This window comes from Microcaecilia unicolor, chromosome 3 (genome assembly GCF_901765095.1).
Source record: "Microcaecilia unicolor chromosome 3, aMicUni1.1, whole genome shotgun sequence".
Taxonomy (NCBI): Eukaryota; Metazoa; Chordata; class Amphibia; order Gymnophiona; family Siphonopidae; genus Microcaecilia; species Microcaecilia unicolor.
The window spans coordinates 105,320,866-105,336,956 of record NC_044033.1 but is presented as its reverse complement, the minus strand read 5'-3'; the positions used below and the strand labels follow the sequence as shown (position 1 = coordinate 105,336,956).

The 16,091-nt window shown below is 43.5% G+C and overlaps 1 protein-coding gene across 1 annotated transcript in view; it reads left to right on the top strand.

The window, feature by feature from the left end:
- The window catches only part of CFAP61 (cilia and flagella associated protein 61), a 676,218-nt gene that overhangs the window by 139,047 nt on the left and 521,080 nt on the right, over positions 1-16,091 (top strand). The window contains exons 9-10 of the mRNA XM_030196227.1: positions 12,211-12,296; positions 14,917-15,009. Of these exons, the coding sequence (XP_030052087.1) occupies positions 12,211-12,296; positions 14,917-15,009 (179 nt within the window). The remainder of the gene's footprint in view (positions 1-12,210; positions 12,297-14,916; positions 15,010-16,091) is intronic.

The window sequence follows — 16,091 nt, the reverse complement described above, 5'->3', positions numbered from 1 at the left end:
TGCAAGGCAATAGTTAAATCGAGACAGCAAAAATGACTGAACAAGTATCTTGAATGAATCTACAGTAAAATACTTTTTTATAGATCTTAGTTTCCTACGAGTATAATAAGCAGACTTCACCATGATGTTTACCTTAAGCTGCATTGTAAGCAAGTTATCCAGTTCAACCCCCCAAATTTTGGAATGTAGGTCCAGTGAGAAGGTATTATGCTGAATAGTAAAATGAGAAGTATACCTTGGATCATTATTAGATCCAAGCCACCAAAACTAAGCAATCCTGGAGGCCCATGGTCTATCCGTCACCCGTTTGTCAATGCCAGTTCCTTGCTGGGTACCGATGTCAGCATCAGATGAGGTGGAGCTCCTCTTCAGCTCATCAGGAGAGGAAGCTCCCCCGGAATCAAGGAATGGACCCGTCTCTCAGCGCTCTCACTCAGAGTCTGGACGTGAATCCAGTAGACCGAGGCAGACACAGACTCAACCTTCTCATGAGGAGTATTTCGCTGAGTCTTACTTGGGCCACTCCTGGGTGTCTGAGGTTGAACCAGAAGAGTTTTCAGAGGAGGGCTCCCTTGTTCCCTTCAGACACTTCCCAACCTCAGGAAAGGAGAAAGTCTAGGGTTACCATATTTGCATTGACAAAAAATAGGACACTAATAGCCATGCCCGCTCTCCACCCCTGTAATGCCCCTCCCCACTTAACCACACCCTCTGCCATGCCCCCACCCCTATGCCACACAGTCACCTTGATCCCACCCCCAAAGACTTCAAGAGGTATGGCCTCGCAAGACTTCTGCAGAAGTCTCGCTAGGCCGCCACTTGAAGTCTCGGAAGCCATTTTGAAGTGGCGCCAGCAGCGAGTGGGAGCGGCATTGCTGGGCAGGAAAGAGTGGGGTCCTTTCCTGCCCCAAAGAGGCCACTAGACCACCAGGGCATGATAAGGTAGGGGAGGGAAGGCAGAGATGGGTTCATTACGTTTTAAAAGTACTTAAGTAAAAAGTAAAAGTACTGGCTTCAAAAGTAGTGAAGTAAAAGTAGAAAGTCTTATCCAAAAAAAAAATACTCAAGTAAAAGTTAAAAAAGTACGGCTCTTATAACTACTTTTTTACTACAAAGTAAAAAGTATTCTAGGAAGTCGGACCACAGAATCTAGTATGCTGCACAACTTATATTCCGCCAGTGTCGCTATGCTCATATTAGCCCTCTCCTCAAGTCACTTCACTGGCTCCCTATCCATTTCCGCATACAGTTCAAACTCCTTTTATTGACCTACAAGTGCATTCACTCTGCAGCTCCTCAGTACCTCTCCATTCTTATCTCTCTCTACACTCCTCCCCGGGAACTCCGTTCACTGGGTAAATCTCTCTTATCTGCACCATAATCCTCCATCACTAACTCCAGACTCTGTTCCTTTTATCTTGCTGCACCATATGCCTGGAATAGACTTCCTGAGCCGGTACGACAAGCTCCATCTCCAGCCGTCTTCAAATCTAGGCTAAAAGCCCACCTTTTTGATGCTGCATTTAACTCCTAACCCTTACTCACTTGTTCAGTACCCATATTTTATCATTCCCATCTGAGTAATTTCCTTATCTCTTATTTGTCCTGTTTGTCCTAATTAGATTGTAAGCTCTGTCGAGCAGGGACTGTCTCTTTATGTCCAGGGTACAGCTCTGCGTACATCTAGTAGCGCTATAGAAATGATAAGTAGTAGTATTGTGAATATGTACATATCAAGTTGTGATCTGTCTAGATCTCTGAGGATACAATGGAACAGAAACATAAAAGCTTGAACATATTAAGATGCACAAAAATGGAAATACCATCCTTCATAAATATAAATGCATTGCAGAGTGAAAAGCAGAACATAACTGATTAAGCATAAAAAGCATACCTTATCACATAGACAGCTGGTATATAAAGGGCGGCATACTCACTTGAGCAATGTGCCAATAGCTACCTTTCAGTACAAAAATGATACTAAAGAGAGTGCAAAATCATATTCTTAGTCTGGTGCTTCTCAGTTAATTATTTAATGGTGCTCCACAAGTGGGGTTATCATTGGAGAACTGGTCATAGCAGGAGGACCATTTGGGATTACAATACTAGTGGTGGACAAGAAAATGCTATTATTGGACATGGACCATATCACAGCTGCCTGCTCAAGCATTTACCATGAGGGTCAGGGGTGTTACACTAGTTCAGTGGCCAGCATGATGACTGCAAACTGTGAACGGGTGGACAGTTTTACATATGCGCTCTTTCTCATTCACTTCCTCTAAACAGAGGAAGGATGTTGGTCTGGATGACCGTACGACGTGCTTGAGTTCGGGCTAATGTGTTCTAAAGCAGGGAAAGCACTTTGTCACACCACCTGCTACAAGCTGCTCTGCACTGTGATAATTCCCCCAAAACACACAGCTAGCTTCAGTCCTTATTCTGAAGGTTTTCTGACTATTATCATTTACACCACACATTGCAAAAGTAAACAACAACTTCTATAGAGAATATCAAAAACTTGTTTTTCTCATTTTCATCTTCCAAAATTTCAGACAGCAGATGTGCAGATCAGCAGGACCCGTGGATAATCGAAAGAGACATCCTCATTTCGATTTGGATGTCCTCGCAGAACGTCCCGATCCAGGGGCGGGGAAACCCGTATTTTCAAAACAAGATGGATGTCCATCTTTTGTTTCAATAATACGGTCAGGGACATCCAAATCCTTAAATTTGGTCGTCCCTAGATTTGGTCATCCCTAGACTTGGTCATTTCTGTTTTTCGGCGATAATCGAAACCAAGAACGTCCACCTCCGAAACGACCAAATGCAAACCATTTGGTCGTGGGAAAAGCCAGCATTCTTAGTACACTTGTCCCCCTGACATGCCAGGACTCCAACCGGGCACCCTAGGGGGCACTGCAGTGGACTTCATAAATTGCTCCCAGGTACATAGCTCCCTCACCGTGTGTGCTGAGCCCCTCAAACCCCACTACCCACAACTGTATACCACTACTTCCGGGTGAAGGGGGGCACCTAGATGTGGGTACAGTGGGTTTCTGGTGGGTTTTAGAGGGCTCGCTGTTTCCTCCACAAACGTAACAGGTAGGGGGGATGGGACTGGATCCACCTGCTTGAAGTGCACTGCACCCACTAAAACTGCTCCAGGGACCTGCATACTGCTGTGGTGGACCTGAGTATGACATCTGAGGCTGGCAAACAATATTTTTAAAGATGTTTTTTGAGGGTGGGAGGGGGTTAGTGACCACTGGGGGAGTAAGGGGAGGTCATCCCTGATTCTCTCCAGTGGTCAACTGGTCAATTCAGGCACCTTTTTGTGCCCTGGTCGTAAGAAAAACAAAATCAGGTAAAGTCGTCCAAGTGTTCGTCAGGGACGTCCTTGTTTCTTTTGATTATGGGTTGAGGACGTCCAAGTGTTAGGCACGCCCAAGTCCCGCCTTCACTACACTTCTGTCACGCCCTCTTGACACAGCGACGGAAAGCAGTTGGGGACGTCCAAAATCAACTTTCGATTATACCGATTTGGACGACCCTGTGAGAAGGACGCCCATCTTCCGATTTGTGTCAAAAGATGGGCGTCCTTCTCTTTCAAAAAATAAGCCCGAAAGCAGTCCAAAACAAGTCAGAAACAACTTATACCTAATTGTTCTACCACCCTTAAGATTCACCTTGAGCCAACAGATTTATTTTCCATTGAACATAGTTAACTTTGTATGAACTTGGTGGTGTGCTGAACTGGACAATGTTGGCACATTTAGACTGACTCTGGTCTTCTGCATGAAGGTAGCTCTGCCCTCATTATTCAATATCTGTCTTTTAAATAGTAATAGAAAATATCAAGTGCATTTTTATAATATACCACTGCAATCCACAAAACAAAAGGAGCAAGTTCCCATTGCCATCTTTTTCTTTTTATCTGAGAACAGGAAAAAAACCCAAGATTTAAAATCTCAACCTAATTCATGTTTAACGTGGGATATTAATGTAATAAATAAGTTAATAAATAAATAGTAAACTAAAACAGACATCATGTTATGAGAATCAAGTGCTCATCATTCAGAGTTTCTAAGAGAAAAAAATCTCTGCAAGAGTATAACACATGCTAGGGTGTCCGTATAACCAGTCCCTCCAAAAGACAAACTGATTACGATTTGTAAAACACTAGTAAAAGAGGCCCGTTTCAGAGCAAATGAAACGGGAGCTAGCAAGGTGTTCGTCGCCAACACCCCTCCCTGGCCAACCCCTTCATTATCCTTCCATTGCTCCGCCCCCAACGTCATGACGTTTGACGCGAGGGCGGGGCCCGGAGCAATTTCCCACCCACCCACGCCTCCCTGCCTCCCTCCCTGCCAACCCCTTTGTTGTTCTGCCATAGCTCCGCCCTCGAGGGCGGGGCCCAGAGCGATTTTAGTGGCTTCACCACCACGAACCTTCGAACCTTTTTGAAGGAATTCAGGGCTTGGCTTCACTGACGTCAGTGTCCTCAGAACGTTGAGGGTGAGTTTTATTATAGTAGAAATTACTGCTTTACCTATGAAAAGTTATTCCATTATTATACTTCCTCTGTGTATATCCATATGCTGCATAAGTCGGCATGTTTGAAAATATATGAGATTAAATAAAAATGCTACGAACCATAAAGAACGACAGCGTGGGTGCAGCATCCCGCCTCCTGTTATCATGCAACATCCTTGTTCAAACCTTCTACCACCCTGAGATTCTCCTTCTATCTCCACCCCCCCCCCCCCCCACGGCATCTCCTCTCTTCCTTTCTCAAACACCTCCTCCCCTGATGACATCTCCTCCCTTCCTTAACCCTACCCCCCAAGTCTGTCTTCAATTTCTTCTAAAAGTCAGTGGGCAGCAGCAGTGATTCACACACACATGCTGCCCTGCAGGGGCATAGCCAGACACCCAATTTTGGGTGGTCCTGGTCCCAAGATGGGTGGGCAGAACCCTGCCCCATCCCACAGTTGGTTTGGTCTCTCCTCTCGAGTTGGGCTGGAAGGCATCCGCTTATGCATGGTTCAACATTGCTAAAGGCATTAATAATTTCTAGATTGCTGGATAGCATCTATGCCAGGGCTCCAGTGGATGACATCACCCTTATGTGATAATGTGTGTCCTGCAGTCCTCGGAGACTACTATAGGTACCTGCTATAGGTAAGTAACTTTCCTTGCTGTTCTGAAAATTTATGATTATAGTAGGGTTTTTTAAATTACAGCTAAAATATAGACTGATGATTATACTAAAAGCTTTTTACATATCTGTTGGCTTGACTACAATATGTGAACATTCAGATAATTTTTAAAATATTTGGTTTGATACAGCTATGATGTTTATTGATATAGTTTTATGATTTTATTGTTGGTTTTGTATGTTTTATGTATGCCACCTAGATTTGGAGTTAATGCAGGATAAACAAATTTTTAAATAAATAAAATAAATATGGTGGTCCTAAATTTTTTGTTTATACATATCAATTTTGATTTGTATAAACAATATTTATTGTTACATAAAGCCAACATAGATGTGTATGTACCTTTATGATATGGGCCCCTAGATTCCTCCCCATTAGTGCATAAATGCTCTTGGAGAAATTTACAACTATTCTGAGGCAGGTGTAAATTTGTGCATGTATATGTTGATAAGAATTGGCACATATATGTGGGTAGTTTGTAAGGTACATGCATTAATGCTGATCCTACCCCAGCTTTATTTATTCTCTGCCCCCAGAAATGCCTCCATTTATATTATGTGTGTGTGTGTGTGTGTGTGTGTGTGTGGTAGCACATATTTTTCTGTGTGTTTTCCCCCTGAGCAATTTTGTAAGAGTCAGCTTATGCATGTAGAAAGCTGTCTTACCTGCATAAGTCCCTTATCAATTATCCCCTTAATGTGTAACTAGTAAACTTGTCTTTGCCTACATAAGTATGTCATAAGGAAATATAGTTAATCAGACTTACATATTTTGGCCCCTATTAACTAAGATGCATTAGGGCAAAAATATACATCAATTAATGTAGCTTTACAATAGAATTTGTTTTACTGCAATACTTGTTGATAATAATGAATTGCAAAAATGCAGAGCAGCTCTTTATTACGCAGAATGAATAACACAGCTTGCATTAAACCTTGCAAGTTATGTTATTCATGGAAAGTTAACACCTTGAGAGATGCTATTAACTTTCTTCCTTTAGGAACATCAGGCCACTAATACATGGACTGTTGCTCATGAAGAGCAACTGAAAGGCTGGTCCTTAGGGAATCCCTTTGCCCCATTATCCCTTTGAAACAAAACCCCCGATCCCATCACCAACCCTCAATCCATTTGTAATGAACCACCCCAGAACACTGTCAAGTGCAGATCCATTAGTAATGCACCTCCTGCACCCCATTGTTACATACTGTGGGTCCTTATGGTAGATAGTAGGTGTGGCAGAAGTGACCCCCCCCCCCCCCCCAATGTTCCTGCCCCGACAGCTTCTTTATTCAAAATGGTAGCCTCAGACCTGTAGCAGTGTGGTTTTGTAATACTACTAGTAGGAAGTCAGACTGCTCTGATTTAGGTGCTTCAAGAAAGTGAATTCCACAATCAATTTTCCTATGAAAAATAACATAACAATGTGCTATTTTATTATGGCTTAGTAAATAGGGGCCTTTATGTTTTTTTAAAGAGTTTCTAAACAACTGTTACAAATACACATCTGTGTGGTTTACAAGATAAAAACATATAAAATACGATGAATACATATAAATATAGATATATCTTCTTTTCAAAGGGAAGAAATCTTCCAGTTATACTAATTTGTTCTTTCCAAACACCTACCCAATATGGAACAGCTATGTTTTAAATTTCTTTCTGAATGCCTTAATGTCTGACTCTAATCTTTACTCCATTTTATTCCACTAGTGCATAGCTATAATCAAAGCATTCTGTTTTTGAACTGCTCTTTCTTCACCTCACCCACAGTTGGAATACTACATAATTTAGATTCACTATTCGAACACAGACACCTATTTGGATGGTACCATATTACTTTGGTATCGTGATCTGAAAGTCTGAAGCATAAAGAATCATACAGACTACAGCTCATGCAAACTGTTATGATGTACAATGTGGATAGTTACAGATTCAGTCTTATTGATAATTTCTTTGATTGATTCTGTTTGCATCATTAGACGACAACCAGGGATTTTCAACGCAGTCCTTAGGATACTTTTAAGATACCCGCAATGAATATGCATGAGATAAATTTGCATGCACTGTCTCTATTTTATGTAAATCTGTCTCATGTGTGGTCATTGTGGGAACCCCGACTGGCCTGGTATGTCCCAAAGAATGGATTGAGAACCCCTGGACCTCAGGAAGAACTACTAGAACCTATTATATAATTCTGCATTATTGAGAATACCCTCTTTTATTCTTTATTCTGGTTAGATGACTACTAACATAGTAGATGACGGCAGAAAAAGACCTGCATGGTCCATCCAGTCTGCCCAACAAGACAAACATGTGTAAACCTTACCTTGATTTGTACCTGCCTTGTTCAGGGCACAGACAGTACAAGTCTGCCCTCCACCATCCTCGCCTCCCAACCACCAACCCCTCTTCCCCCCACCTGCTCCGCCACCCAATTTCGGCTAAGCTTCTGAGGATCCATTCCTTCTGCACAGGATTCCTTTATGCATATCCCACGCATGTTTGAATTCCGTTACCGTTTTCATCTCCACCACCTCCTGCGGGAGGGCATTCCAAGCATCCACCACCCTCTCCGTGAAAAAATACTTCCTGACATCTTTCCTGAGGCTGCCCCCCTTCAACCTCATTTCATGTCCTCTCGTTCTACCGCCTTCCCATCTCCGGAAAAGATTTGTTTGCGGATTAATACCTTTCAAATATTTGAACATCTGTATCATATCACCCCTGTTCCTCCTTTCCTCCAGGGTATACATGTTCAGGTCAGCAAGTCTCTCCTCATACGTCTTGGAACGCAAATCCCATACCATTCTCGTAGCTTTTCTTTGCACCGCTTCCATTTTTTTAACATCCTTCGCAAGGTACGGCCTCCAAAACTGAACACAATACTCCAGGTGGGGCCTGACCAACGACTTGTACAGGGGCATCAACACTTCATTTCTTCTGCTGATCACACCTCTCTCTATACAGCCTAGCAACCTTCTCACTACAGCCACCGCCTTGTCACACTGTTTCGTAGCCTTCAGATCCTCGGATACTATCACCCCAAGATCCCTCTCCCCCTCAGTACCTATCAGACTCTCACCGCCTAACACATAAGTCTCTCTTGGGTTTCTACTCCCTAAGTGCATGACTTTGCATTTCTTCGCATTGAATTTTAATTGCCAAACCTTAGACCTTTCTTCTAGCTTCCTCAGATCCTTTTACATGCTTTCCACTCCCTCCCGGGTGTCCACTCTGTTGCAAATCTTAGTATCATCCGCAAATAGGCAAGCTTTACCTTCTAACCCTTCGGCAATGTCACTCACAAATATATTGAACAGAATCGGCCCCAGCACTGATCCCTGAGGCACTCCACTACTCACCTTTCCCTCCTCCAAGCGAACTCCATTTACCACCACCCTCTGTCGTCTGTCCGTCAACCAGTTCCTAATCCAGTTCACCACTTCGGGACGTATCTTCAGCCCATCGAGTTTATTTAAGAGCCTCCTGTGGGGAACCGTATCAAAAGCTTTGCTAAAATCTAAGTAGATTACGTCTATAGCATGTCGATGATTTAATTCTCCAGTTACCCAATCAAAGAATTCAATGAGATTCATTTGGCACGATTTCCCTCTGGTAAAACCATGTTCTCTCGGATCTTGCAACTTATTGGCTTCCAGGAAATTCACTGGCAAGGTAAAGTGAAAATCTAAATTAAAGATCGACCCAATGTATATGTATCTAGAGGTAGGATTGATCTTTCTCTCTCTTTTGGCAAAGGATTGATAAGGAATTGGATACATACAATATCACTGAAAACTCATTTAGAATTTGCAACAAACTTAGCAAAGGAGTACTGGATGAGTTGGCACCTCTTAAATTAAAATCAGGGCCAGTCATTAAGCATGAAGGTTGGTATTCTGTTGAACTGTCCCATATGAAAAGGGAATGTAGGAAATTAGAGAGGAAATGGTTGAAGTGCAAGTCTGAGGATATTAAGAAGTCATGAAGGAAGGCCATTACTGCTTTTAAACTAAAAATAAAGAATTTGAAATTGGCATGCTACACTGATAAAACTGAGCAGGATAAATTGGATTTCAAGGTTCTGTATAGATTAGTAAATAAACTATATAGAGCATCTGTGTATTATTGTGGATTAAGGGATAGGAAGCAGAGAGTAGGGTTGAATGGTCATTATTCTCGATGGAGAAGGGTAGTTAGTGGGGTCCCTCAGGGGTCTGTGCTGGGACCGCTGCTTTTTAACATATTTATAAATGACCTTGAGATGGGAGTAACTAGTGAGGTAATTAAATTCGCAGATGACACAAAGTTATCCAGGGTCGTCTCGTCGCGGGAGGAGTGTGAAAGATTACAAGAAGACCTCATGAGACTGGGGGATTGGCCGTCCAAATGGCAGATGAAGTTCAATGTTGACAAGTGCAAAGTGATGCATGTGGGAAGGAGGAACCCAAATTACAGCTATGTTATGCAAGGTTCCGCTTTAGGAGTTATGGACCAAGAAAGGGATCTGGGAGTCATTGTGGATAGGACGTTGAAATCTTCAGCTCAGTGTGCTGCGGCGGCTAAGAAGGCAAACAGAATGTTGAGTATTATTAGAAAAGGGATGGAAAACAAACATGAAGATGTTATAATGCTGTTATATCGCTCCATGGTGCAACAGCACCTGGAGTATTGTGTTCAGTTCTGGTCGTCTCATCTCAAAAAAGATATAAAGGAATTGGAGAAGATGCAGAGAAGGGCGACAAAAATGATAAAAGGGATGGGACGACTACCCTATGAGGAGAGGTTAAGACGGCTAGGACTCTTTAGCCTAGAGGAAAGGCGGCTGAGGGGTGATATGATAGAGGTGTACAAAATAATGAGTGGGGTAGAGCGGACTAATGTGAAGTGTTTGTTTACACTTTCTATCAATAATAGAACCAGGGGACACAAGATGAAATTAGAATGTTTAAAACAAATCGGAGAAAGTTTTTCTTTACTCAGCGCATAGTTAGACCCTGGAACTAATTGCCGGAGAAGGTAGTGACGGCAGTTGTCCTTGCTGAGTTTAAAGGGGGTCTGGATAGATTCCTGAAGGAAAAGTCCATTGATCGTTATTAAATTTTGGGTTTTTGCCAGGTTCTTGGGGCCTGGATTGGCCGCTGTCGGAGACAGAGTGCTGGGCTTGATGGACCTTTGGTCTTTTCCCAGTGTGGCGGTGCTTATGTGCTCTGACTTAAAGGAAGTAAATAGTGACTGTCCTATGACAGGGGAGCTAGTCTCTTACTTTAGAAGTAAGGTTGAGAATATCAGAGAGTTATTACCTTTGAATTGTCCATCAATAACTCTTGTGGAATCTGCTGAAATTAGTAATGGATTTCACATAGCAGCAGATAGGAGCTGGGCTGACTTCATATTGCCATTGCCTCAACTGATTGTTACCTGTCTGAAGAAATATTCATCATCTTATTGTATACTAGACTCAAGCTTTCTATTCCTTGTGAAGTCAATGTCACCTACATTTATTTGTTTTATTACTGTTTTTCATTTACTCCTTTTTTTAGGAGAGTTCCCCAGAGAAGACGGTATTATTATTTTGACTCCAATAGTTAAAAATTCTATAAAGAGATTCCGATTGTATACATGTGGCATCGATCCCACTTTTGACTAAGATGTGGAGGGTTTGGTGGCAATGCAGTTGGCAGATTACCTGTGAAGCATAGCATCTTACATTCTTCACAATCAGGGTTCCACAGTGGATTTAGTACTGAAACAGTTATGGGTACCTTGATTTCTAATATCAGGATGAAAATCAGCATTGGCAGATGTGTATTAGTTCTACAGTTTGACTTATCAGGTGCGTTTGACCTGGTGGACCATAATATTTTGCTGAATTTGTTGAGTGATTATGAAATAACAGGCTCTGTTTGGCAGTAGTTTAGAGGTTTGATAACTAGGAGATCTCATCAAGTAAACATGCGAGGAGAGTTATCAGATAAATGATCCTCTAAGTGTGGCGTACCACAGGGATCTCCCCTGTTGCCATTTGTTTTTAATGTCCATATGGCCCCTTTGGGTTTCCTATTGGAGTCCTTAGATTTACATCCGTTTATTTCTGTTGTTGATATCTCCAAATATATCCCTTTTGAAGATGATCTTCAATCTGTTTATTCTAAATTAGACAGAGTCTGAAGACTATGGAATTATGGGCAGAATCTTTTAAACAAAAGTTGAATACAGAAAAGGCAAACTTTTTAGTGATTACTCACCCTCATAAGGAAATCTGTGGGGATACTTTAGATCTGGATGGTGTTAAATACAAGTTGGAACCCTGTCTAAAACTGTTAGAAATAACTCTAGATAAGCATTTAACTTTTGAGCAAGATCACCAAACACAGTGAGGAGATGGAGTCACCTTGTGGAACTAAATAGTCTTTATTCCAACCAGCATACACAGTGAAAAGCTGATGACCCGACATGGCCGTGTTTCAGCTGAAAGGATGTCTGCATCAGGGGTCCTTCAAGCTGCTCCTGGGGCTGCTGTCTTCCTGCAAACATTTTTTATGCTTGCTGATCCAGCATAGCTTTTTGGACCATACTGTTTCTCAAGATGTCAGCTGCACTATGCCCACCAACTGCTCCTCAATATATGCTACCCTTGATCAAGATGCTAGATAAGAATTATTCTCATACTTCCAGGCATTATTTACGGTTTCAATTTCCCTCTTCTCTGGGGGTGTGCTATATGACTGTATTTTCATTAAGCTTTATGTATCAGGCTACAAAATGGTGGACTCAATTTCCACCCTTCATTTGCTGGGAAGCTAATTATGGTAGTTTTTATAAATTACTTAACACTTGGTTATTTTCTAACTTTTTATAAGCTTTGTCAATTATGATTATGTAAATTTGGAATTCTGAGTTCCCTTCATCTTTTTGTAAGCCGCGCTGAACTTTTTATGTTCTGTATTAGATGATTGTTTTTTCTTTCTTTTCTTTGCATATACAGAATTAAGCAGACAAGCCAGCCACAGCTCAGAGTCTACACTGTTTCAACATTCTGAGATCAATGATATGCTGGGTACAGAGATTTGGGTAATATTGCTAATTATAATTCAGGATAATATTGTTTATTATTATATAGTGCTGTCAGTATATGTAGCACTAGAGAAGAAAATTTACAGGGTTGCATGATCTTTGCCCTAGAAATTTTAGTGTGAGCACAGGAAGGTTATGTAGCTAACTGAAAGTCATATGGTGAATTGATAAGGGTGTCTGGCTTTAGCTCACACCTTTATCAGTAGTTCAAGATGAACTACATACAGGTACAGTATGTATTTTCCTCTTCCCAGAAGGCTTACCATCTAAATTTGTGCCTTAGGCAATAGTGGGTTATATGATTTGCCCAAGATGACAAGCAGCCACAGTGAGATTTGAATGTTTGCTTCCCTGGTTCTCAGCTCACTGCTCTAACTATTAGGCTACTCCTGGTTCTGGTCTCTTATTAGCTCCCAACTGTTACTTTAACCAGTGCTTATGGACAGTTGCTAATACAGAGGAACAAATACAATTTGAAAGTATGCAAGCTAAACATAACATATAATTATTTTTTAAAAATGTGATATTTTAAAATGGGCAATATACAAGCCTTGTTCACAGTACAGAATGAGAACTATACCTGCTTGGGAGCAGAAAAGCATTTTATACACAGTAGTATAGCTCTAACCAGGATGCAGCAATGATTAATTACATATTAGCTCCAATTTACTGTCCGGCACACATTCAGGGGCATTTTCGAAAGAGAAGGGCACCCATCTTCCGACACAAATCGGGAGATGGGCATCCTTCTTTCAGGGTCGCCCAAATCGTCATCATTGAAAGCTGATTTTGGGTGTCCTCAACTGCTTTCTGTCGCGGGGACGACCAAAGTTCACGGGGGCGGGTCGGCAGTGTACCGAAGGCGGGACGGGGTAGTGCTTAACACATGGGCGCCCTTGGCTGATAATGGAAAAAAGAAGGGCGTCCCTGACGAGCATTTTGCCGACTTTACTTGGTCCCTTTTTTTTCAGGACCAAGTCTCGAAAAGGTGCCCGAACTGACCAGATGACCACCGGAGAGAATCAGAGATCACCTCCCCTTACTCCCCCAGTAGTCACCAACCCCCTCCCACCCAAAAAGAAATTTTAAAACATTTTTTGCCAGCCTCTATGCCAGCCTCAAATGTCATACCCAGCCTCATCACAGCAGTATGCAGGTCCCTGGAGCAGTTTTTAGTGGGTACTGCAGTGCAGGCAGGCGGACCCAGGCCCATCCCCCCCTACCTGTTACACTTGTGGTGGTAAATGTGAGTCCTCAAAAACCCACCCGAAACCCACTGTACCCACATGTAGGTGCCCCCCATTCATCCCTAAGGGCTATGGTAGTGGTGTAGAGTTGTGGGGAGTGGGTTTTGGGGGGGGGGTTGGGGGCTCAGCACCCAAGATGAGGGAGCTATGCACCTGGGAGCAATTTGTGAAGTCCACTGCAGTGCCCCCTAGGGTGCCCAGTTGGTGTCCTGGCATGTGAGGGGGACCAGTGCACTATGAATGCTGACTCCTCCCACGACCAAATGCCTTGGTCGTTTTTGAGATGGGCGTCCTCAGTTTCCATTATTGGCGAAAACCGAAGTCGCCCATCTCTAAGGTCGACCATCTCTTGGGCATCCATCTTGTTTCGATAATACAGGATGCCCCGCCCTTCGCGGGGACGTCCTCGGACATGGGCGCCCTTAGAGATGGTCGTCCTCGTCCCCGTTCAATTATGCCCCTCATTGTGATGTCATTATAGAAAAGAAACACCTGTTAGGAAGCACCAGTGTTACAGAGAAAGACAGATGTATAGGTAAAGCATGTTTAAAATGACTATATAAGCCAAAGTTCCCAGTTGTGGTAATTCATGAAAAATTACATTCATTTTTAGCTATAGATGTAAATTAGCCAAAAGCTTATTTGCATCTCCTAGCTACATTTCATGGAAATAGGCACTAACTTGCAAACATTGATTCAGGTTAGTACATAAGCCCCAAGGTAGGGGCGTAGCTACGTGGGGCCACGGGGGCATGGACCCCCACAGATTAGGCCCTGGTCCCCTCTACATTTGACCCCCCCCCCCCCCCGCCATGCTGCTGCTGCTGCTGCCCGCCTCGCTGCCACATCAGGTACCTTGTTTGCTGGTGGGGTTCCCCAACCCCCGCCAGCCGAAGAGTCTTCTTCAGTGCCGGTTGACTCCAGCGCCTTCGTTGTGTGATAATCTGTTTCTGGCGCCTTACGTCCTGCATGGGGCTACATACAGGACGTGCACAGTGCAGGACATCAGGAGTTCGAAACAGATCATCATACAACGAAGGCGCCAGAGTCCACCGGTGCTGAAGAAGACTCTTCGGCTGGCGGGGGTTGGGGACCCCCGCCAGCAAACAAGGTACCTGACGGCGGCGGGGGGGGGGAGGGCGTCATCGGCGGGGGGTCCAAAGTGGTGGGGGGAGGCAGCTAAACAGTGCCCCCCACCTCGGGCTCTGGCCCCCCCTCCCGCCGAGGTCTGTCTACGCCCCTGCCCTAAGGAGATTTTATTTTGCTACTTGAATAGAATACAATTAAATTTGAATGGTAGGTGTAAGGTATAGGTGACATTTTATTACTTACAAAAGTTCATTTATGTAGGTATTTCATCCTCTTTATAGACTGATATGAAAACGGAGGAACTGAGCCCACAGGCCTTAGAAAGTGTTACGTCATTGTCTAGAAAATCAAGTACAAGATCTACTGTTTCAGAGGTAAGTGATAATAAAATACTGTGTGTGAATTAAGATAAAGACTGCATCTTTGAATCCTCTGGTACATTATGAGGCTCATTTTCAAAGCACTTAGCCTCCCAAAGTTCCATAGAAACCTATGGAACTTAGCCTCCCAAAGTGCTTTGAAAATATGCCTCTATGTGGAGATTTAGTAGACTGTAATGCATTTTAAAGGACCAGCAAAATAAGACATACTACATAAGCTCTCAAGATCACAAAATTATTGCAACCTACAAACTCTAGTTTTTTCTGGGACTAGAACCCTATACAACTGTTAATCACTAAGGGGCCCTTTTACTAAATAGCACTAAACCCAAATTGCACTTAATGCGCAAGAAAATGTTTACTGTAAAATGCATTCTCCGAGGACAAGCAGGCTGCTTGTTCTCACTGATGGGTGACATCCACGGCAGCCCCTCCAATCGGAATCTTCACTAGCAAAAGCCTTTGCTAGCCCTTGCGCGCCGATGCGCACCGCGCATGCGCGGCCGTCTTCCCGCCCGAAACCGGCTTGTGCCGGCCAGTCGTCTTTTCTCCGCGCTCGGTATGGTTGTATTTTGCTGTTCGTGCCCCGAAAAGTCGACCTCGCGCATCGTTTTCGACTCGTTTCTGTGAGAAACTGTTCAATTTGTTTCGGAAAGACCTCTTTTGGTTTTTCCCTTCCTGTACTTCGAGTTTTTTCTGCCCCGGTAAGTTTTCTTTCGTCGTCGGGGTAGGCCTCATTTAGGCCCCGGTCGAAATTTCCTTCTCGCTTTTTTCCCATTTCGACTTTTGATCTCGCCGGCGTGATTTTTCCGCCCATGACATCGAAGCCTTCCAGCGGCTTCAAGAAGTGCACCCAGTGCGCCCGGGTAATCTCGCTCACTGACAGGCACGCGTCGTGTCTTCAGTGTCTGGGGGCTGGGCACCGCCCTCAGGCCTGTAGTCTGTGTTCCCTTTTACAAAAGCGGACTCAGGTAGCGAGGTTAGCCCAGTGGAACATTTTGTTCTCGGGCTCTTCGTCGGCATCGGCACCGGGGGTATCGAGTGCATCGACGTCTTCAGCGTCCAGACCTTCATCC